This window comes from Typha latifolia, chromosome 4 (genome assembly GCF_019914945.1).
Source record: "Typha latifolia isolate L0001 chromosome 4, TyphaL0001v2, whole genome shotgun sequence".
NCBI lineage: Eukaryota > Viridiplantae > Streptophyta > Magnoliopsida > Poales > Typhaceae > Typha > Typha latifolia.
In genome coordinates this window covers 5,051,259-5,075,371 of record NC_133089.1, presented here as the reverse complement: position 1 = coordinate 5,075,371, position 24,113 = coordinate 5,051,259, and the positions used below count along the sequence as shown (strand labels likewise).

General features: G+C 39.5%; 3 protein-coding genes across 3 annotated transcripts; all 3 read left to right on the top strand.

Moving 5' to 3' along the window:
• The first annotated feature begins 1,013 nt into the window (after positions 1-1,013).
• Positions 1,014-3,110, top strand: LOC140786718 (probable glycosyltransferase At5g20260). Its single transcript, XM_073135340.1, has 4 exons — positions 1,014-1,499; positions 1,586-1,731; positions 1,824-2,178; positions 2,270-3,110. Exons 1-4 carry the CDS (start codon positions 1,293-1,295, stop codon positions 2,930-2,932), a joined length of 1,371 nt encoding a protein of 456 aa, XP_072991441.1. The 5' UTR covers positions 1,014-1,292; the 3' UTR covers positions 2,933-3,110.
• Positions 3,111-4,339: 1,229 nt separating this feature from the next.
• On the top strand, positions 4,340-8,205 carry LOC140786949 (probable glycosyltransferase At5g25310). Its single transcript, XM_073135673.1, has 4 exons — positions 4,340-4,656; positions 4,760-4,956; positions 6,585-6,945; positions 7,503-8,205. The coding sequence occupies exons 1-4, from the start codon at positions 4,459-4,461 to the stop codon at positions 8,175-8,177; spliced, it is 1,431 nt and encodes a 476-aa protein (XP_072991774.1). The 5' UTR covers positions 4,340-4,458; the 3' UTR covers positions 8,178-8,205.
• A 1,322-nt stretch (positions 8,206-9,527) lies between these two features.
• On the top strand, positions 9,528-23,739 carry LOC140785914 (uncharacterized). Its single transcript, XM_073134017.1, is given in 11 exon segments — positions 9,528-9,775; positions 9,778-10,857; positions 11,292-11,771; positions 11,863-12,164; positions 15,553-16,263; positions 16,346-16,624; positions 16,809-16,970; positions 17,076-18,011; positions 18,110-18,325; positions 18,907-19,167; positions 23,101-23,739. Coding segments are annotated over 11 exon segments (4,899 nt in total). The 5' UTR covers positions 9,528-9,642; the 3' UTR covers positions 23,440-23,739.
• The last annotated feature ends 374 nt before the right edge of the window (positions 23,740-24,113 follow it).

Genomic DNA, 24,113 nt, shown 5'->3' with positions numbered 1-24,113 from the left:
CAACTACTCCAAAGCTATAGATGTCTGACTCTTTACAAAAGCCTTTCCTGTTGCAAATTATAGGTACCACATCTGAAGTCAGATATATTAGATACTCATAAGCTACGATTTCAACCATTGCAAAGGAATCAAAGTGTTTGTATGCATTTTTGTATTCACCTGTAGTTTTGTAAGGGAATCAAAGTGTTAGCATTTTTTGTGTCACCTGAACTCAGATATTCTATATACCATAATCTAGGATTTTGTACCTCTCGCTCCACCGGAGGAGCCTCTCCTTGCTGTAGAGGTGCTCATCCAGGCTTCCATTTGGCCATGAACTCAGAGACCAGCAAGAGATACCTCTTCTTGAGCTACCTTCCCAATGTTTTTAATTTCAATTTTCGGGTAATTAAATCCCCAGTAGCGTGTTGTGATATAGAATTTTTCAAGAATTTATTAAAAATATGGGTTAATAATTATCATTGTTTTTCATATATATTCTTTGAAGTTTATTTATTTATTTATTTATTTTTATCCATATTACCTTTATTAAATCCTTTTAGGTGGGATTTGAGTAGAACCCATTTCCCTCTTAATTAATCTATCCAAAACTCAAAATTAGCCTCTCTTTCATTGCATCCTCTTATTTGTGCGTCATTAATTCAAATTGCCTTCTTTAAAAAAAAACTGCATAAACTAAATTAATGCTCCAATTTTATAGTATGCTTCAAAAGGGAAAAAAAAAAGAAAAAAGAAGAAGAAGAAAGCCTATATGAGTTGGCCCAATTGATCCATATTAATATCTGGAAGTTTGCTACTTGAGCTGGCATCTCTACCTTCTTCCTTAGCATCGAGGCCATTGACTAGTGAGTTAATAAAATCCCCATCAACGTAAATGTTACGTAGTCCAACCTCCTAATTAGTCTCTATCTATTTCTATCGCTACTTTGTTTTTAATCCAATTCTATAAAGCCAACCTTCTCGCCTAAGCAACTAACTCATCGAAATAGGTGCCACCCATGAGTCGTTCGTCTAAGTTTCTAACCTTTTTGATCGTAATCTAAGCTCGAAACAAAACTAACCCCAGAAAGTTTTGCTAGAAGAGAAAATATTTAGTCAGCTTAGTTTACTCTTTTTTAGTACTGAGATCCAGTAGTTTGTTGTATCTGGAGATATAGTTTCCGAGTCTATCTCAAACAAATGAACACGTGGCAGTTTGCAGGTGAACTAGCAGACAGAGATCCACGTTCAAAGTTCGAGCTCTTCATAAGAAGAAGAAGAAGAAGAAAGAAGAAGAAAGAAGAAGGAAGAAGATGGAAGGCATCAGTCGGTTTCCCTCCATTACGCCTCTTCTCCTCCTATTCTTCCTCCTCATCCCCTTCCTTCTCTTTGATCAGAGAAGCTTCCATCAATTCCAAAGCTTCTTTGAAGACTTAGCCAACAACAACACTACCGAGTCTTCCTCTACTTCTATTCCTCTACAAGACCATCAAGAGCCAAAGCTGATCCCAAATAAAAGAGTAAGTAGAATAACTAAGGATTGGCATTTCTACGACGAATTAGCTTCCATACTATTGAGTTAATTACGTGATTTACTTTTGGATAGGCAAAGATTGGTTCTATCGAAGTGGGTCTCGCCAAGGCTCGATCCAACATCCGAAGAGCGATCGCCTTGCGCAACTACTCCTCCGGCAAGGAGGAGGATTTCATCCCTAGGGGCATCGTCTACCGCAACGCCTACGCATTTCATCAGTCAGTTAAAATTATTTCTTTCTTTTTATATCACTCTTAAAGAGTACTTAAGCTGATAGAGAACGGTAATTTTTTTTTTTAATTTTACTCAGGAGTTATATTGAGATGGAGAAGAGGTTCAAGATTTGGGTGTATAAGGAAGGAGAGCCGCCGATAGTCCACGGGGGACCGGGCGGGAACATCTACGCCATCGAAGGGCACTTCATCAGCGAGATAGAAGACGAGAATAACACCTTCATCGCTCGCCGGCCGGAAGAAGCCCACGCCTTCTTCCTCCCTTTCAGCGTAGTTAACATCGTGGAATACGTCTACAAGCCTAACGTAAAAGACTACTGGGGGCCGTTGAAGCGCTTGATCGCCGACTACGTCGACGTCGTCGCCGAGAAGTACCCCTTCTGGAACAGAAGCATTGGAGCTGATCACTTCATGGTTTCTTGCCATGATTGGGTAGGCGTGCTAGGATTATATTAGATTTCAAACGGAGAATATTTCTATGCTTGTTAAATTAAACTTTTCAACTCGTGGTTAAAAACCTTAGGCTCCACATCTATCAAAAGGGAAGGCCGAGCTCTACAAGAACTCAATCCGAGTAATCTGCAACGCAAACACTTCCGAAGGATTCAAGCTCGGAAAGGACGTCACCCTCCCCGAGGTGCACCTCCCGGACGGACGGCTCTCGCAGCCGGTCCGGCACAACCCCGCCGCGCAACGCACCATCCTCGCCTTCTTCGCCGGCGGCTCGCACGGCTACATACGAGAGATACTCCTCCGCCAGTGGAAAGGAAAGGATCAAGAAGTGGTCGTCCACGAGTACCTGCCAAAAGGCCAAGACTACGGCGAGTTCATGAGCCTGGCCAAATTCTGCCTCTGCCCCAGCGGGTACGAGGTCGCGAGTCCGAGGATCGTCGAATCGATATTCATGGGGTGCGTCCCCGTGATCATATCCGTGAACTATCCACTGCCGTTCGGAGACGTGTTGGATTGGAGTAAGTTCTCCGTGCAGATTCCGGTGGAGAGGATACCGGAGATCAAGAGTATACTCAAAGGGATACCGGAGAGGAGGTATAGGACGTTGCAGAAGAGAGTGATGCAGGTGCAAAGGCATTTCGTGCTCAATAGACCGGCCAAGAGATTTGACGTGATTCATATGATAATGCACTCCATTTGGCTGAGGAGATTAAATCTTAGGTTGCCCTATTGACCTAACTAGTAGAGATTAAATCTTAGGTTGCCATTAGCTAATGATGTGAATGTGAATCAGGTAAAAATAAATTAAGCTACCCTAAATTATTATGGAACTAGATCTCTATCAATCCGTTCATATGTATAGTTTCCTATGTATTTAGAAGTAAATGCTACAGAGTTAAGTGGTTGGTAAATTGATATTATGTTAGCTAACTCAGTACATAGATGTTCTTGTTGGGAGCCGACTAATGAAAACAAGAAGAAGAAAAAAAAACATCACAAAATAAAAACAGAACTTTCTTATTTTCAAACTAAACTCAAGAACACCATTAGTTATCCTTATGGTTGTCACATTATTTCTGGTAACATTTATCATCCTGAATATGATACTAATATTCCATCCCTAATGTGATTATTGAACAAAAATAGAAACTATATACATATGCACTACTTTAATACTATTGTGAGTTCACAAAGGTAGCGCTTTAATTTGTTTTACTAATTTTGGGGCTCTATTTGTTAACAACAGAAAGAGATGGAGGCAAAGTATAGTTTGGGTGCCATATGGGGGTGTAAACGAGCCGAGCTTGATCGAGCCTAGCTCTAATCAAGCTTGGATTAAAATTAATTTCGAGCCTGTCTTTGTGATCAAGCTTGAATTAAAATAATATTAATTCGAGCCAATTTCAAACTCGAACAAATTTCGAGCTTAAACGAACTTAAATTAGCTGCTCAATTAGTAATTTCAAGCTTTATCAATTTCAAACCATTTTCGAGGCAAGTTTGAATTAATTTAGGCTTGAATCAAGCTTGAAATAAAACCTAATTCAATTATAAAGATATAAATAATAAGTAACAAAGATAATTGTGTTAAAAAAACTACAATCAATCAAAATATAAATTATAAATAATAAAGATAATTGTGTCAGAAAATAATGGCTGAAATTCTGAATAAGTAAAAGGGTTTTGATCTTATGTTTCATATTAGTTTGATATTACTCATATTATATATATATATATATTCGAGTCTTGTCGAGTCGGCTCGATCGAGCCGGCTCAAGATCAAGCTTGGCTTGAATTTAATTTTAAGCCTAGCTTTAATGATTAAGCTCAGCATATTTTTGAGCCGAGCTTGATCGAGCATTATTAAGCCGAACTCGAGCTTGAGCCCGCTCGATAATTAAAACAAATAAATTATTACAAATAGTATTAGAAAGAGCGCAGGGCATATTTCCAATCAGCCGTCTCTCACCGTTGGCAAATTCGTAGATTTCCCTAAACTCCGTGGCCAAGCATTAACTCGAATCTATAGCCTTCGACCTTTTTAATTAGTTTATTAAAAATGCTTTCCTTCTCTCCCAGTCGCTCCCTCGCTTGTACATATCAAACAGCACAAATACTCCTCTCTCTCTCTCTCTCTCTCTCTCTCCTCGAATCTGTGTGTGAAACTTGCAGAAAGAACCAAATGAATACTTTAATTTAGTATAAAATACACATATACTCATATCCTTCGTCTCCTATGCTTCATTACTCCATCACAAGATGGACTGCGGCTCCTTTGATTCATCTCACCGTTCCCTTCCCTACCTCCTCCTCGCCGCCACCTCGCTCTTCCTCCTCCTCATCTACTGCAGCGTAGCCTCGCCGCCGTTTTCCGCATCCGCAGCCTCCTCCTCCTCCTCCTCCGGCCTAGTCGCCGTCCGAAAACAATCGTCCTCCAGCGTCCTCGCCGGAGTCCAGGTAGCGTCGTCTTTGTTAATTTGATTCTATCGACTCGAGAGCACAAGTGTGCAGAGTATATACATTGGATTCTAATTCCTGTGTGGATATAATACTGATCCAGAACGAAGAACAGGAGGTGGGTAAGAAGAAGAGAAGAAGAAGAGCGGAAGAAGAGCTTGCGAGGGCACGTGTCGCAATCAGAAGGGCGGCGGCGGCAGCCGGTTCCCACCGGGGAAACGGATCGGACCATGATCCGTTTCACGGAGAAGACGTGCCCCTAGCTGCTAACGTCTACCGGAATCCCGCCGCCTTCTTCCAGTACGTACGCCTCCTACCTCATAACGCACCTAATTAATTAGTTTAGTAATATTTGTTTTTCTTCGTGTAAAAAAGAGAGAAGTAAATAATAAAATTAAGGAGTTCAAAATGTCTCCTCCGAATTCGTCCGACGGGGATGAATGAGAGGATTACACGTGTGATGATTAAAAGGGTACGGTGTGGATGGACTGTTACTTTGCACGCGCATAGCCTTCCAGCATACCCTTAGCCCGGCCCAGTAGGCAATCATGGCCCTTTATGTGGTTCGAACCCTATAAATTCCACTATTTGCAAAATAACTTGAATATAAGGGGTGAAATGTAAAATTTTCTACTGTCATGTTGGTGTCTTAAATCGGAGCCAAATTGGTAGTTAGATGCACTAATAGTTGGATTAGGGCATGAGTTAGGTCAAACAAAATTAGTAAGAGCAGCTGGGGCATCTTATTAGTGATAGCTACTAGTTAATTAACTCATTTCTGTGGCACTTTTATGTGAAAAATCTTAGGGTATACAACCATAATTTAGAATTTAGTATAATTAAGTGAAACTATTCTCCATGTCATTATTTGCACAATTCATGCTGCCTTAAGTGCTACTCAAAGTTATCTTGTATGCAGTAAGAAGTCAGAGATAAAGAGTTCATCTATTATTGCAAGTTTTAATGTCCTTCCACTACACGGTTAAATTTAAATGAGAAACAAGAAAGGCAGACCACCGTAGGTCCTACTAACTCATGATTTTTGCTCAAAAAATTATTATATTTGTACGCATTGTGATCTCACTGTGGTGGTATATTTTGTTAGCAAACCTATACATCAGGAAGAGAGGGATAATTCTTTTATCTAATTTGTAATTAGATTCATAATTTAATAGAAGGAAACTAATATGGGAGAGAGAGCTATAGACTTATTGATAAGCATTATATATAACGTCTAAGAAGCATTATGGAGCCGTTTGACTTCATGTATTTTTAAAAAGTGTATCTAGACATATAAAGTGCAATATAAAGATCAATGTTTTAGTTTATGAATCTTATGAAATATCTTTTTGTAAGGACTAAGCTGGATTCATATGCTGTATTTTAGCATCACTTTAACCTTTAAAGGTTGGAATAAGAAGAAAGAAAGATATACAACTTTTTGTTTATATTAGGTTCTCATTTAATTTAATCAGTAACAACGACAATTAAGCTCATCTTTGGGTGTAATTAGTTGAGTTTTCGACAAAAATAGTCCTGTTTTAATTTATTTTTACGAAAATATACTACTCTTCAAACTTATTACTAAATATAGTTTAATTTACAATATCTCTAATAAAAATGTTAAGTTAATTAGTATTTTATCTTTAAGTAAAGATGCTAGTCAATCTGGTTCTAATACGTTGAACTGATAAGTATTTTATATATATAAATTTTTTTGACTTAAACTTTCAACATTTAAGCAAAAAAATTATTTAGCGACAAAAACATTGAAACTTATTAGTGTTTTAAATTAAATCCTATTTAGTAATAAATTTAATAGATAGTCTAGTCTATTTCGAAAAGAAAGATAAAAAAAAGGGTGTAGTTTGGCTAAAAACTCGTAATTAGTTAACCAAACTCAATGCGTATATCCTGCATGCATGCAGGAGCTACGTGGAGATGGAGAAGCGGTTCAAGGTCTACGTGTACGAGGAAGGCGAGCCGCCATTGGTCCACGGTGGCCCATGCAAGAACATCTACACGACGGAGGGCCGGTTCATCGAGGAGCTCGAGCTGATGTGGCCGGGCGGAGGTGGGGTCCGCACGTGGGACCCGGAGAGGGCCCACGCCTTCTTCTTGCCGTTTAGCGTGACGGAGATGGTGCAATTCATATATAAGCCCCTGAGCTACGATAAGCGGCCGCTGAAGCTATTCGTCGCCGACTACGTGGACGTCGTGGCTTCCAAGCACCCGTTTTGGAACCGCAGTGGTGGGGCTGACCATTTCATGCTCTCTTGCCACGACTGGGTAAGTCAACTATAAACACTTTGTTCCTTTTAATTCACCTGTGAGGTAATTAAGATAATTATACTATGTTAATTTATTTATTATTTTACAAAATGCCCTCCAAATATTAGATAAATAAATTAGACAACTAAGCAAACTTTCTAAAAAAGATGGGTCACAATAGGTCAGCACCCTCCAAGTTCGGGATTTGAATTCTCAAGCTCTTAGTTTGGGGTAGGATCTCAATATATTGTACTAGTACTCCAGCCTATTTGCTTTAAAAGATTAACCTGATAATGAACAATGATTTAAATTCTCTAATTTATGGTTTAAATTATGTACCTTAATTACTATTTGCAAATCACTCAACATATATTCTTCTCTTAAAAGTTATCAATTATATACATCTGACAACTTAATATAAGGGTTATTAGATTAGGAGGGGCATGGATTAAGACTGCATTGACGTTTACGTGTAGCATTGCTGCATGAGAGTTTATAGATATAGTATATATACAGATACAACTCCCCTGTTGGTTAACAAATGAAAATCTAATTAACTATTGCTCTAATGGCAGGGCCCCGATGCCTCAGGAGGCCACCCAGCCCTCTACGCCACCTCCATCCGCGCCCTCTGTAACGCCAACACCTCGGAGGGCTTCCGCCCGTCGAAGGACGTCAGCATCCCGGAGATCAACCTCCTCACCGGCGACATCCCCCTCCAGCTCCTCTCCCCTCCCTTCGCCATCCCGGGCCTCTCCGCCCGCCCCTTCCTCGCTTTCTTCGCTGGCGGCCTCCACGGCCCCGTCCGTCGTCTCCTACTTCGCCACTTCAAGGGCCGGGACCCGGCTCGCTTCCCGGTCTTCGAGTACCTCCCCGCCGGCCTCGACTACTACTCCTTCATGCTCCGTTCCCGCTTCTGCCTCTGCCCGAGCGGCTACGAGGTGGCGAGCCCGCGCGTCGTGGAGGCCATATACGCGGAGTGCGTACCGGTGATCATATCGGAAGGGTACGCGCTACCGTTCGGGGACGTGCTGAGGTGGGAGGCGTTCTCGGTGGCCGTGGAGGTGGCGGAGGTGGCACGGCTGAGGGAGGTGTTAGAGGGGATAGGGGAGGAGGAGGTGAGGAGGTTGAGGGAGGGGGTGAGGGCGGTTAAGCGCCATTTTGTTTTCAATCAGCCAGCCAAGAGGTTCGATGTGTTTCATATGATACTGCACTCGGTTTGGCTCCGAAGGCTCAATGTTAAAATCTAGTTGATAATCGTAGCTTCTTTTCTCTTCTTGTGTGGACTTTTTATTACGATTCTCTTACTCTTTATTTATTTGAATATATGAGAGAAAAGAAGAAGATTATTTCCTTCCAAAACCCATAATTAAAGTAATAATTTTCTCTTAAAGCTTTTTTTTTCATAAGATTTGCACTCTCCATAAATACAGAATAAGAAGGATTAATTTGAAAAGAAAATTACTTTTATTTATATTTTGTATAAAATTAATAATATTTTTCGTTTAAAGGAAAAAGAAAATGACGAATCAAATTACGGAAATAACCCCAATCATTTCCCATCCTCGTGTTCGACTTAGCATCCATAACGGGCCTCGTTCCAACGGTCCAAATTAAAACCCGGCCCATTTAACCCCAGAAGGCTTTAAAATGGTACGGGCTTGTAACTCCAGCATTATAACATTATTAGGTTGGAACTGAGGTAGGTCCCACCGACACCTAAGCCCTAAGACCTCTAACTAATAAAGCTCCCCTACCTCACAATCTAATCAATTCAAGTTTGATACTTTTAAATTAGTACATGAAAAAAAAAAATATATATATATATATATATATATCTTTCTATTCGTTGAATGTGTGCTAAAATTAACAATTCTTATTGATGATATGGTAATCCTAATTCTACAAATAAACAAAAGGCTAATTAATTTTTCCTTCTTCCCATCTTATGTTTGTCTACCTTTGAAGCCCCAAACGTTGGTCCTGGTGGGCCTGGGCCTATTGTACCAGTAATGCATGCTTCGGTAGCTGGGTTGGACCAATGTGTTGTTATAGGTTGGTACTAATCTAACTTGGGCCCATTTTATTTTCTTTTTGTTTTTCTTCTTTCTAAATAACCACCTATATTTCACCCTATTGATATAATAAATATATTAAACAAAATATTTTTATCGATATTATTATAGATGTATTAAAAATTTATCTAGTGATAGTTTTATTTTGTTTCCTATAATTACAATTCAACCCCTACTTTTTAGACGGGAGAGATGCAATAGAAAAGAGCAGGACGAACAAGATGATGATCTTATCGAGCCAACGAGCTCATTCGACACACACACCTAACTCACACCCAAAGAGGGAAAAGAAAAGAAAAAAAAGGGAAATAAATAAATAAATAAATAAAGAGAATAGGGAAGGATGCTAGGAGCAGGAGAGAAACGAGAGAGGAATGTGGGTGATGAGAAACTTGGTCCGTATCATCAAAGTCCTACAACCTCCCCACCCCGTCTCTTCCCCCAAATAACCTCACCCCACAACACACACACAGACACCGTCCTCCTCTCCGCCCCCGCCCTCTCTCTCTCTCTCTCTCCCCCCCCCCCTCTCTCCCTCCCCATTCGCAATCTAGATGAACTCCCAATCCCGACCACATTGGCACCGTCATTAGAGATTGGGTAACACGCACCATCTTCCTTTACCCCTCCCCCCAATCCGATGAAGCCCAATCATCCCCCCTCCGACCCTTCTCCTTCTTCTTCTTCCTCGTCCGACCCCGACGGAGGTGGGGCCGTCGTCGTCGAGCGCCGCGGGGACCACTCCGCCGTTTGCCGGTGGTCTGTACCAGGCTTCCCCGCATCCGATCCCACGCGCTGTACAGCCGATACTTCGACGTCGGCGGCTTCGACTGCCGCCTCATCGTCTACCCTAAAGGCGACTCCCAGGCCCTCCCTGGATACCTCTCCGTCTACCTCCAGATCGTCGACCCCAAGAGCGGCTCCTCTTCGTCGTCCTCCTCCCGCTGGGACCGCTTCGCGAGCTACCGCCTCGCCGTATCCAACCACCTCGACGACTCCAGGTCCGTCGCTCGCGAGTCCTGGCACCGCTTCTCCTCCAAGAAGAAGTCCCACGGATGGTGCGACTTCATCCCCTTCGCCTCCGTCCTCGACCCCCGCTCTGGGTTTTTGGCCTCGCCCCACGACTCCCTCCTCGTCGCCGCCGACATCCTCCTCCTCCATGAGTCCGTCTCCTTCTCCCGCGACGGCGGCGGCGGGGGGGAGCCCGACGTCCTCGGGGGAAAGTTCACCTGGAAGGTGCATAATTTCGGTCTTTTCCGCGAGATGATTAGGAACCAGAAGATCATGAGCCCGGTGTTCCCGGCAGGCGATTGCAGTTTAAGGATCAGCGTGTACCAGAGCGCCGTAGCTGGGGTGGAGTACCTTTCTATGTGTCTCGAGAGCAAGGACACCGAGAAGGCCGCGCCGGAGCGCAGCTGCTGGTGCCTGTTTCGGATGTCTGTGCTCAGCCAGCGGCCTGGGGGCAGCCATGTGCACAGGGACTCGTATGGGAGGTTCGCCGCCGAGAATAAGGGTGGGGATAATACTAGCCTTGGATGGAACGATTACATGCGGATGGCCGACTTCACGGCGGTAGATTCAGGGTTCCTCATGGATGACACCGCTGTTTTCAGTGCTTCATTCCATGTGATCAAGGAGTCGAACACCTTTAGCAAGAATCATCCTGGGAGTGGCAGCGTGGGGAGGGCAGGCGCCCGGAAGTCGGATGGGCACTTTGGTAAATTCACATGGCGGATCGAGAACTTCACAAGGCTCAAGGACCTTCTCAAGAAGAGGAAGATTACGGGGCTCTGCATTAAGAGCCGCAGGTTCCAGATTGGGAATAGGGACTGCCGCCTCATTGTTTATCCAAGGGGTAAGAACAAATGCGCAATCATCTGTTTTAGATCAATTGGAATTACTGTCTAGTGACTTACTCCATTTCTTTGTTACATTTCTATTAATTCTTATCAAACTGCGTTCTGAAGTTTAGGATACTTGGGCATTGGTATAGAAACTCAATTTACTATATGACGTTATGACATATTTGTACTAGTACACTTCCGTGAATTTATAGTTTAGTACATGTTCTTGGCTTTAATTTTCATATGCTTACACCAATTCATTGTTGGTCACATTACTTGGAATTACTTTCTTATCGACTTGAACATGGTGTTCAGGTATTCTTGGAGTTGGATAGGTTGTGAATGTAGAGTAATGCATTTATGTTGCATTGGAGTTCATTCAGTATTTTGATGATGTTTATTGATTTAATCAGCATATTTATCTTGTACTTTTGATGGTAAACAGGTCAGTCTCAGCCACCATGCCACCTCTCCGTGTTCTTGGAAGTTACGGACTCCCGAAACACAACAAGTGATTGGAGCTGTTTCGTGAGTCACCGGTTGTCAGTTATCAATCAGAAAGTGGAAGAGAAATCAGTTACCAAGGAGTCTCAGAATCGCTATTCTAAGGCTGCAAAGGACTGGGGCTGGCGTGAGTTTGTGACCCTGACTAGTCTCTTCGACCAGGATGCTGGATTTCTTGTTCAGGACACTGTTGTGTTCTCTGCAGAGGTTCTTATATTGAAGGAGACTTCAACAATGCAAGAAATTAGTGACCCAGAGTCTGAAGGGTGCAGTGTGAGCCCGAGTTCTCACATTGATACCATTTGGAAGAGAGGGTCTTTTACTTGGAAGGTGGAGAATTTCTTATCTTTCAAGGAGATTATGGAGACCAGAAAAATCTTCAGCAAATTCTTTCAAGCTGGTGGTTGTGAGCTGCGAATAGGTAAATGGTGGTCTCTTTGGTTTGCCAACTTTAGTTAAATTTTTATGGCCCTGCTTTACAAGCTCTTTATGTTTATATTCTTGGAATGCAGGTGTGTATGAGTCATTTGATACAATTTGTATATACTTGGAGAGTGATCAGTCATCCGGGAGTGACCCAGACAAGAACTTCTGGGTTCGTTATAAAATGGCTATAGTTAATCAGAAGAATCCTGCAAAAACTGTTTGGAAAGAGTCCTCTATCTGTACAAAAACATGGAACAATTCGGTTCTCCAGTTTATGAAAGTCTCAGACATGTTGGAGTCAGATGCAGGCTTTCTTGTTCGTGACACAGTTGTTTTTATTTGTGAAATCATGGATTGCTGTCCCTGGTTTGAATTCTCTGATCTGGAGGTGAGGCAATGCAAGAACATTTTCTAAATTATGCAGCTAGTTGAACTTGATAATGATTTTATATAATTAAAGAATTTAACTGCTGATGCAATCTTAACCATTTCTGTAAGTAGATCTGGTATTAAGGCCTGGTGGCACAAAATAAGCATATGCCAGAATATGGTGCTTTAATCCTTTGTCAATTTTAAGTTTTAACATTTAACTGAACCATCGGACACAAAATAAGGTGCTGATCATTTTTCTTTTCTTTTTGGCTGTCTCAAGCCACCTAAATCATGTTCTTGTTGATGAATATTGATTTAGAGATTATTCTTTTAGTTCTTTTTCTGTTGTTCTAGTTATACTGTTATAATGTCAAGGTTTACTGTTACATATTTCCTACCATTCTACTTTGTGCAGTTATACTGTTATAGTCAACAAGCTTGCACAATAAGATTATTGTGTAGTTACTTAATTAACACAGGTACCACTTTGTAGTAAGTCTGTCATTATTAAGATTGTTCCCTAATATCTAATCATTTCACACATTTCAATATCTGTTTTGGTAAAATCTCTTTTAGTGATAATAAAAGCAGTCCTCTTCTAGATTTTTATTCCTCTTAATTGAGAGTCTCACTAGTCTATTTTCTATTTTTTTTAACCAGTTAATGATGTCCAACTCTTATACCTTCTCCATCAGTTTACAGATGACCTAAGATTAGTTATCATATGTATACTGCTTACTAGCTGTTTAGTCTGCCCTAAATTCAATTTGCCTACAATTGTCCAATATAACTGGGACTAAAGTCTTTGTTGTTTTTATTATCATTGTAGGTACGCTATTTACCTCTTGTTTAGTCTACCCTAATATTGTCTTTGCATAGGCCTTCCAAAAAAATGATATGTATCGGTCGTTCGGATTCAATCTGATTTTTTAATTACGTAAAATTTTAAATATTATTTAAAAATGCAGAAAAATTTAAGAAAAAAGAAATGTAGGAAAACTGCTAAAAATTGAGAAAAATATTTATCAAAAATAAGAAAATAAAGAAGGAAAAATTATGGTGCATTAAAAATTAAAAAGAAGAAGAGATTAGAAAGAGAGTGATTGGAAGAAAATTAAACAAAAGAAAGAAAAACCATGGTGCAGTAAAGAAGAAAAAGAAGAAGAAGAAGAAAAGAGAAGTGGAAGAAATGAAAAAAACTGAGAGAGAAATAAAGAAATAAATTGAAAAAATTATATATCAAAGTTCGTTAGAGTTCGCCGGAGTTAGATCTGCATCAATGGAGTTCGTCGGAGCTAGATCTCTTTGTAAGAGAAATAATGGTTATATGGTAAGGAGAGAAAAAGAGAGAGAATGAGTGAAAGGGAGAGAGCGGGGGGGAGGGAGAGAGTTTGGATCGGGCCTGGATTGGCATCGGCCGATCCGGCAAACCATGCTTGTAACTTATTGGCTGGTCTGAAAATGACTTCTGTAGGCATAACTTAAAGAGATGGATATATTAGATGAAAAACCCAGGTTTCAATAGATTCATCATTACATGCACTTAATAAGTTACTTTATGGTGCATATTTGAGATAGCTTTTCTGTTCGAGATTGGACTTTTCCACCTATGATAGTTGTCCAAATGAGGGCTTTCATTTACAAGAAAATGATTTATTACTTCTTATTCTATCTTTGACATCCCATTTTGGTGGCTTTATGTTCTTAATATTAATATTCTACTTTGCTTTATAATTCATATATAATATCCAGTTCTTTCTCTGATATATGTACTCTACTTTACTTGAACCTCTTATTTAGGAATCATGCCAATTCACTCATTCGATATTGTTAATCTTAATTGGTTAGTTTAATCCTTATGAGATTGGATATTGGTTGGGCAACTCATTCTCTGCAACTTATAGCGATCCAGAATCTATTATGTTATTTCAATTTGTGGTACTTTATGGAGCATACTACGTGAAAATAGCCCATAAAAAGTTTTACAAGGATCATTTAGTTCTCGAAAAAGCAGAGGACTATGACACAAGGAATGTGTTCATAGCTCAAGAGGAATTATAAGTTTGGTCTTCTATGCTCTTAAGAGCACAACTGAAGCTGACTGGAGTTACTTATTTTTCCTTGTGATATTCGATTGACCATTTAGTCCAAAATTTAAGGTATTCTATCAAATTTTAGGCCATCCAATTCATCCACACCAATTTTTGTGTAAGGAATCTCAACATGTACATGTCACCTTTCTCAGCATGACATTACTCAATTCTCACTGTCTGAGTGAAAATCTTGGTTTATCTCTCCTATCTATCTATTTGGTTAATTTGTTCATATTTGTTTTCAACTGATAGTTTCTCACATTCCTGACCTTGTTATAAATGTGTTCCTGTTTAGTTAGACTTTGCAAATTGCAATAGCATTGGAAATTTGAGTAAAATACTTTTTCTCCCTCTTTCATTGAAGGAAGAGAAATAACCCCTTGATAGTGTACTTCTTGGTTAAACTGGCTCACAACAAGGAAGAACATGTTCTAAAAGTTGAAATCTGAGAAAATGAATTTCGAGTATGTGATATTGGAACATGAAATGGAGGTTCAATTCCCTTGGCAATTTGGCTTGCATTTCTTCTTCTATCCTCTTCCTTTCTTTTTCTGTCATTTTGCCTTCTTTATATATGAGGGAACCAAAATTCTCATGCTGCTCTTTTTCTGTCTGCTTGACAACTTTAGGGCAAGATAATTATATTAATTTGGTAAGGGAACCAAGTTATTGGATAAGTCATTACGTCGTGCAAGAATATAATACTCGGAATTGCATACTGTATTATAGTGTGTTTTTTTTGGGATTGTTTGTATGATCACAAAAGTTGAACGTTTAATAGGTTATTTCAAATTCTTATATTGGAAGAATAATTGGAATTTTCTTCTTACTTGTAAAGCAGTTGCAGAGAAAGAGATATCCAATCTGCACCCATTTTCCTATTTTCTATTTTTATTGGATTTATCTGCAGCAAAACTGACAATCTAAGAAAACATATTGAGGATGTCTTTGAAAATATTAATCCTACCTCCAGGCACTGTTGGGTGCACAAAAGCTAAAAAGGTTATTTCATTTTCTGCATATTTTTATGATCTTGCTGAACCTCTCAGAAAAGAGCTTCCTAACGCATTGCTTATTGTTTCTACAGACTTACAGTGGGATGGTTTGACCTTCTCTTGCTGTTGGTTTTGCATTCTGTGATGCTAATGTTATCTATAGATGTTCTCTTCTCGTCCTTTTGCTTTGAATTCTATCTACCATAATGCAATGTGCATGGTTACTTTGGCTTGTTCAACTTGATTATTGTGGTTTTATGCTTCCTAACTACTGCTAGCTCTCCGCCAAACTGACATTGGTTGTTCCATTTGGCAGGTGCTTGCTTCGGAGGATGATCAGGATGCGCTGTCAACAGACCCAGATGAACTTATTGAGTCTGACGATAGTGAAGGTATTAGTGGAGATGAGGAAGACATGTTCCGAAACATCTTGTCGAGAGCTGGCTTTCATCTTACATATGAAGAGAATCATTCTCAGCCCCAGGTTACTCTAACTGATGCTAGTGCAATTGCTGGATTTTTGACTAGTCTGCGAGTTTATCTTGATCATCCTGCTAAAGTTAAACGTATGCTTCTTCCAACCAAGCTATCTGGGAACTCAGGCAGCAAGAAAGATGTAACAAGGGGTGATTCAAACTCAGCAAGTCTGATAAGTTTGTTGATGGGTGTTAAAGTCTTGGAACAAGCTATTATTGATTTACTTCTAGATATAATGGTGGAATGCTGCCAACCTTCAGAAGGAAGACCAAGATATGATTCTTCTGAAGCAAGCTCAAAACCTTCTCCTGGTTCAAATGGAGCTAGCACTCCACCAGAGCCCATTGGTGAAAGTGAAGTTGCAGAGTGCACACGGAGTCATGTGTACGAGAGGTTGGAAACTGGAGTAGATGAAATTACTCATAGTCATGCAGTACAAAGTTCGGAGCCGAGCACAAATGACAAGACCAACATAGAACAGTCTACTTTTCCTCCAGAGACCTCTGCTAGTGATCTCCAAGCCGAGGATAGTTTTGGTCGAGTTCCCAAGGTAAAATGAGCGCTTTTAATTGTCATAATGCTATAATTGGATTATTTTTTAGTATAAGCTGATTGAACACAAAAAATTTCAGACAAAATGGCCCGAACAATCAGAGGAACTTTTAGGGTTAATTATCAATTCTTTGAGGGCACTGGACAGTGCTGTGCCACAAGGATGCCCTGAACCAAGAAGACGGCCTCAATCAGTGCAGAAGATTGCTCTTGTGTTAGATAAAGCTCCAAAAATTCTTCAGCCCGATTTGATTGCCCTTGTGCCTAAATTGGTTGATCATTCAGAACATCCACTTGCTGCTTGTGCACTTCTAGATCACCTTCAAAAGCCAGAAGCTGAACCTTCATTGCGGTTACCGGTATTATATAGTTTTTAGGAACATGCATTCCTGTGAACCATGTATATTCATTAGATTGAAAATATTTTAATTACATGTTGCATGGACAAAGCTGTAACATCCACTGTATTAACTTGATTTCAATGTGCATTTCTGTGTCACTGCATGGTAATTTCATCTCAATATGGATATTTCTCTATTCCAGGTTTTTGGTGCTCTAAGTCAGTTAGAATTTGGAAGTGAAGTTTGGGAACGTGTTTTGGTTCAAGCTTTTGAGTTATTGACAGATTCCAATGATGAGCCCCTTGTAGCAGCCATCAGTTTTGTCTTTAAAGCTGCATCTCAATGCCAGCATCTTCCGCAAGCTGTATGTTTGCATTCTTTAGTAGATTTCAGAGTTTCTTTTCAGCAATTTTCAACAGACTTTAGTTATTCGAATTATTTTTCTGATAACTTTGCTCCTCTTCTGCAGGCCAGAGCTGTCCGCTCAAGGCTAAAAAGTCTGGGTACTGAAGTCCCACACTGTGTGCTTGATGTTTTATCTAAAACTGTACATGCTTGGGCAGATGTGGCTGAAGCTATATTAAGAGATATTGACTCTGATTGTGAGTTTGATGGAAATTGCATGCCATCACCTTGTGGTACTTTCTCTTGCGGAGTAAATGGGTTTTCAGCTGAAGGGATGTATGCTGGCGAAGAGCAGGTTGTTCATGGATGCCATCATCTATCTGATGTTTACATATTGATAGAGATGTTGTCCATGCCTGGGTTGTTTGTCGAAGTTTCACAGGTTTTTGAGAGAGCTTTACTGCGGGGCGCTATTAGGCTGCAATCAGTTGCCATGGTATTGGAAAGACGCCATTCTCAAAGGTTAAGTGGTAAATCTAGGTCTGTTGTGGATGATTCACAGAACAAACAAGTTCTGGTAGATGGACAATTTCAACCGTTGCCCATTCAGGAAGATGACTTCACATCAGTTCTTTCTCTTGGTGAGGTATTATCCCTCTCTAGGGATACCAGAGTGCAGGACTTTGTGAGGATGCTATATGCTATCATGTTTAAAATTTATGTTGAGGACCATTACAGATACAGGATATTGAAGGGGCTTGTTGAACGGGCAACAAATACTTCAGAGAGTTGTCGAGTAGTTGATATAGATATGGATGTTTTGGTATTCCTTGTTAGAGAAGAAGAAGGAATTGCTAGACCAGTCCTGAACATGATGCGGGAGGTTGCTGAAGTTGCTCAGGTTGACCGTGCAAATCTATGGCACCAAATATGTGCTATTGAGGATGAAAATATGCGTTTTCGGGAGGAAAAAGAGGAAGAGATATCCAACCTTACCCGTGAAAAATCTGCTTTATCGCAAAGACTAAGTGAATCAGAGGCATCCACTAGCCATCTTAAGGTACTGAATTTTTTATATTAAGATGCTGGCTAAATAATGAATCAACAGATATAAAATTTTATTTGTGCCTCTAAGTTCATTCCTTTCCCATTTTGCAGTCTGAATTGAAGTCTGAAACTGACCGTTTTGGTCGGGAAAAGAGAGAACTCTCTGATCAGATACTTGAGGTTGAGAATCAGATGGAATGGTTAAGATCAGAAAAGGATGAGCAAATTGCAAAGATCTCTGCCGACAAGAAGGTTCTTCAGGACCGTCTTCATGAAGCAGAGGCACAACTTTCACAGTTGAAATCACGGAAAAGGGACGAACTAAAGGTAATGTATGCTTAACTACATATGAATACATGAAATAGAAGATGACCTTGTTTGTGAGAGTACATATAAAGGATAACCGTTGTAAAATATGTGCAGGAAGGTGTATCCCTTACTGTGCCAGTATGGCTTAACTCTTTTTATCCAAATTGTCATAGGTTTGCACCATGGAATTAGTAATTCCAGTAATGGTGTGGTTGCAGATATCTTTGCTCCTCCTTAACCCTGGATTGGTTAGAGCTTCATGCAGTGCCACTGCATGGCCTTCTATGCAATGCAATATCTCTTGGTTCTTTCTCTTTGCACGAGATGAATACATCTATACAAGATTGCTTGTAGTCTGTTTGAAATTCTACTGAATCACACAAAACTTATAAATCGTAGCAATGCAGTGCTGAGCATGGAAAATTGTATTGCCTTCGGCTTATCTAGGTTGCATGTTCTTTCCTTATTTGCTGGTTAGCTCTTTATGGTTATTCCCATTGTCTTGCTGCTAATTTGCATCTTTTGCTAATATCCCTAATTTGTTAAGACTACAAACGGATGCTGGATAAATGGTGTAGTGATTCTGTTAGTTGATGCAGAGAGTGGTGAAGGAGAAGAATGCACTGGCTGAGAGGCTTAAGAATGCTGAAGCTGCACGAAAAAGATTTGACGAGGAACTAAAACGCTATGCCACAGAGACAGTGACTCGGGAGGAAGTAAGGCAATCGCTTGAAGATGAAGTACGGAGGCTCACACAGACAGTTGGACAAACTGAAGGAGAAAAACGAGAGAAGGAAGAACAAGTTGCTCGCTGTGAAGCATATATTGATGGAATGGAAGCAAAGTTACAAGCTTGCCAGGTTTTATTTTTACTTCCTTTAAGTTTAGGTTATACAAGGATATCCAATTTAGTTATATTTACCCTACAAATAACTGCTGCATGGTTGAATTTTCTTATGGAACTCTTTGATCATGGACTTCTTCAGAGAGTCATTTATTTGGTTAGCGATGTTTTGCAGCTTCATCTTGTTTCTCAAAAAAGTAGAATTGTTTTTTTTTTAATACATACCACTATTATGATCATTTTGTTTACTTTTAGATAATTTCGTCGAAATTCTGTGTACTGCTATTCATTTATGTACTAATATAGTCCTGCTGTAGAATTCAAGATTGAAGTTTATTTTGGTTTCTTTTATGAACTTACTGAAAGTCCTGTTTTCCGTTATGTAGCTCCATTATTTGTAGGTGCCTGTATTTCTATCTAGAACGTACCATAAAATAAAATGGGTAAACCCTAGTACAGCTAGATCCCATGCATGCGAGAGTTGTGTACTCTTTTAAGTCTTAACATGGTGTTGCTTGTACTTAATCTGGTTGCTGCTTGTTTTACTTTATGTAGCACCATCATAGTTTGACCCTGCATTTGTTAGACCTTATTCTGTGAAAATATCGAAAAGTTCTCAATGTAGATCTAGGTAGACAAGTTTTGGACAAACTATAAATATTTAAGAGATTGACGAAGGAGTTCCAAAAATAGAAGACAACAAAAAAATATGAGACCTAGAAATACAGTAGGTACTGGTAGTGTCCATATTGAGATTTGTTTGCTTTTAGTAGATATGGGAGTAATTTGGTCAAGTAGTTTATTTACTAAATTATTGGTTTTACAAGAATAATCAATAACAGTGAAAAGAGCACTTTGGTAGCAAAATATAAAAATAAAATATCTGTGTAGGGCATGAAATCTCGTGCATGTATGCACCTCCTACACGTCCCAACACTTACCAAATACCATGCTAGTGCTTGCTGACAACGATACAAGAAGTATCTTGATGTTCTTCATGTCAATCCCTGCCTACACGCATATCGATCTCTTGCTGATTCGACAAATATTATTCGGCACGAGGATGGGTTGTGCCATGCTCATTGTGTCAATCAACACGTATCATCTTGATGGCACAAGAATCCTTGATAGAAAGTTGTCTGCATATTTATCATACTTATATATATGTAATGCAGCCCATGCAGCCAAAATTGCGAACAAATGTTGGAGAGCGTATGATCACATGTATGCTAAATGAATTCAACAATATAGAGAATAGAAGCAGTCATAAAGTCTTCTACTGAAAATGTAAGTAAGATTAAATTCAATTTAGCTTAAATTAACAAACAAGCAAATCTGAAGTTTTTAACTAAAAATATATGCCAAAGAGAACATTGAATCGACTACTAGACTTAGATCAATCAAGAGAGGACTAAAAGATAGGTCTAGGCTTCAAGAACTCATAAATGGCTGCAGAATTTAAGATCAAAATAAGGTATAAACAGTAGCAGAATTTTGTTGGATCTCACCCGATGTGAAGGGTAGATTTGGCCTTAATCCTTGCATTTGTCTTCAACCCGGACATCAATAGTTCTTGTGCTATTGAGGGAAATTTCTCAAAACAGTAGTAAATATATGAAAATGGAGTAGAATGTTAAGGTAGATTGATAATGAACCTATAAGGATTATGAGAGGTTTGTAGAGAGGAGATAAAAGATGGAAACTCACAAGGACTGTGAGAGAGTAGTGTAGGACAAGGTTTCCAATTTCGGCCTAATCCAAATCGGATTGACCAAAACAACCAATCCATTGACTGAATTTGGTGGGGTATCAGCCAATTCGGCCATATCAGACCATTTCAGCTAGATTTGTTGATACCCCAGGATCTCGAGTGCGATGAGGATTTGTTGCTCCTCCGTGGCTAGGTTGCAGAAGACGACGTAGCCGGTGTGGTTGGGCTTGTGCATTTAGGTGATGTGGACAAGGTTGTGGCATGCGTAATTCTTAGAAAGGGTGAGAACGCTGATGAGGAGCAAGATGTTGGGCTTGACAAAGATTAGATTGATAAAGCGGCACATGGCAAGGGGTTGTAGGTGAGGGTTGAAGTGAGAGAGAGAGAGAGAGACGTGGCAAAGATATGGGAAGGAGAGTAAGAGAGAGAGTGTGCGAGAGAGTAAGAAAGAGTGAGTGGGAGAAAATGAGATCTTTTATTTGTGTGTGTGAGAGAGAGAGAGTAGAAGAGAAATTGAAAAGTAATATTTCTTTAGTTTTAAAACTTCATATATGAGTAATCTATAAGTTATATTAATTTTTTTTTAAATTAGGATTTTTCTATATTTTAAAATAATTTTTAGAATTTTATATAATTAAAATTATTTCGACTAACAGATCGCTACAGTCGATACGTATCGTGTTTTTAGACGACCGATTTCTATCCTGATACTCGGAGCCTTAGTATAGAATGAATGACTAGTGAGGAGAGATTTATGTGGAGAAGAAAAGTGTTTGGTAATTTTCCAATGTTTATAAAGAGGAGGGGAAAACTTTTGGTCCAAAGGTTGAGAAGTTAAGAAATGTTGGGAAGCCCTAGGTTGAGGAAAAGTCTTTAAGAATTTTTTTGAGGATTCCTAAAAAGTTGAGGCAACAACTAACCTAATCTGATCTAACCCAAATTGGCTACCTAGTATAATTTAGTTGAAAATTGATGTCACATCAAGATATATGTATGCATTAGATGATGTATGCTATCATGAACCAACTCCTTGGAAATCATACAATTGCCTGATGCTTTTCTAAAACTTGAATTCTAGGAACTTTGTTGAAGTCTATGACTTACTATGCCAAAGTAACTCCGAATTGTATTAGCCTTTGGTTTAAGTATTTATTCTGGAAACAATGGTGTGAGTAATTTTCTGTTGCCTTGTCCTTGTACCTATAAGACAATTGGCGAGACCACAAGTACCACTTGAGAAACCCTGTGGGCCTCAGTGTGAGACAAAAGCGAGCCCTCACGAAAATGAAGAGATCAATATTTCACTCACATTGGCATCTTTCTTTGTTTCCATACCTTGCTCATGTCTTGTACCGGAAGAGACTTTACAATAGTTTACTGCCAAAAGACGAGCTTTAAAATGAACCAATGACCAACTAAAATGCTGAAGGTTTGATTATGGTCCTTTTACTGGAATAGACAAATTATTTGAACCAGCCTTTGGTTAGTACTGGAAGTGGGAAGGTTGTTTAAGAGATATTTCTTGCCCATCACTTATCACTCTCCCCCAATACTCAGCTGAAGTTTATATAACCTTACAGTTCTATGCTTAACTTGTTGATATAGTTAATAATAAAATGCTAGAGATTGTCTCAACTATCCTACTTTTGTTTGTTTCGGCTTTTATACATATCTAGGCAAATAACACATGCAATTCTCTTGTAGGTAAGGGTTAACTGGAAATGAGTTTTATTTGTCTTGTTTCACTGTGAGTCTCGGAAATGCCACTGGACTTAGTTTGATTTAGTTCAAAAGTATGTCAGCCGTCACTTCTATTTTAGGAGCACTCCTGATAAAAGAGAAAAAAAGGAAGGAAAAAAAGAAATTAGATTTTCTTTCCGCTTGGAAGGTTATTGAAGTTTCTTAATCAGAAGGACAGTAAGATTTGAAAACAAATGGGGACAAAAGAGGCAACCTTTCTTCCTCAATTATTATGTTTTTGAATGTCAATTGCCTCCAACAGATGCCTAATATATTACTCATCTTTGCAATTTATTATTTTGACTATCATTCTGTTATCTAGAATCATGAGATTCTGCATATTTGTGGAAGCGTGTAGACATCTACTGGATGCATCTACATATTGGGTTACAGTCTTTGTCAATCTAGCCTTTTTGTGGTTATCGTTGTTTAGCATCCAGTTTTGTTTTGCCCCTTTGTAATTCAGTAATTTTCTTCTGATACTCTGTTGTGTTGCAGCAATATATCCACACTCTTGAAGCTTCACTCCAAGAAGAAATGTCCCGCCATGCCCCCCTTTATGGTGTAGGCGTGGAAGCTTTGTCGATGAAAGAGCTCGAGACACTCACACGCATTCATGAGGACGGACTTAGACAGATCCATGCGATTCAGCAAAGAAAAGGTAGCAGCAATTCCCTTGTGAGCGGGCACTCCCTCCCGCAGGTCCATGGCCTATTCCCAGCAGCTCCTCCAGTGGCAGTTGGTCTGCCGTCCTCGATAATTCCCAATGGTGTAGGAATTCAAGGCAATGGGCATATGAACGGAGCGGTTGGTCCTCCATGGTTTAACCCAACCTAGAACAGAAACAAAGGTTTCTCTCCTTCATAATCAACAATCTTATTTGCCTGGCCTTATTTTACCAGCTGCCAAGTAATCCCATATGATAGCTTTTCTCGCCCTGGTCGTTTGTGTTGCCTCGTCATTTGAATTGGTAGGACTGTCGGATTGTTGCCCGATACGAGAAAGTGTTGTCATATAAATAAGAGAGAGATATATACTCCGAGAGGATAATTTTGTAATGATTAAACATGTTCGAAATCCGATGGAGCTAGCAGTTGCAAATGAAAGCTTTGGAAATAGTATGTCATTTTGAAACAATGTAGAACTCTCTGGCTTTTGTAGCAGGTCAGGTCAGTACTCCTTACTTCCTGAATTAAAAATTACCTTTTCTTTCTTGGAAGAAAGAGGAGTTAGTTTATCTCTAATTATAATTGTTCTCAATTGGAAACCTCATATTGGCAATTGCCTGCGTGTAAGGTATTTTGCAAAAATGAACCTAAGAGGAATATAGATCCTAATGTCTCGATTGATCTATTTGGTTAATATTCTATCTGGAAGTAATTTTTTAGTTAAGTCTTATTAGCAGAGTCTTTGACTATTTTTAAGTTTGTCTCTAATATTTTTACATATCTAATTTATTTTAAAATTTAAATATAAGATTGTGCGTGTCTATATACGCTCAATTAGTGGTC

What these genes read in the sequence shown, in the direction of transcription:
- LOC140786718 (XM_073135340.1), top strand. Translation starts at nt 1,293, where the DNA reads ATGGAAGGCATCAGTCGGTTTCCCTCCATTACGCCTCTTCTCCTCCTA. An exon ending in AGCTGATCCCAAATAAAAGA is followed by an intron (nt 1,500 to 1,585) that starts GTAAGTAGAATA and finishes ACTTTTGGATAG; the next exon opens with GCAAAGATTGGTTCTATCGA. An exon ending in TGGTTTCTTGCCATGATTGG is followed by an intron (nt 2,179 to 2,269) that starts GTAGGCGTGCTA and finishes TAAAAACCTTAG; the next exon opens with GCTCCACATCTATCAAAAGG.
- LOC140786949 (XM_073135673.1), top strand. Translation starts at nt 4,459, where the DNA reads ATGGACTGCGGCTCCTTTGATTCATCTCACCGTTCCCTTCCCTACCTC. An exon ending in GCGTCCTCGCCGGAGTCCAG is followed by an intron (nt 4,657 to 4,759) that starts GTAGCGTCGTCT and finishes ATACTGATCCAG; the next exon opens with AACGAAGAACAGGAGGTGGG. An exon ending in AATCCCGCCGCCTTCTTCCA is followed by an intron (nt 4,957 to 6,584) that starts GTACGTACGCCT and finishes GCATGCATGCAG; the next exon opens with GAGCTACGTGGAGATGGAGA.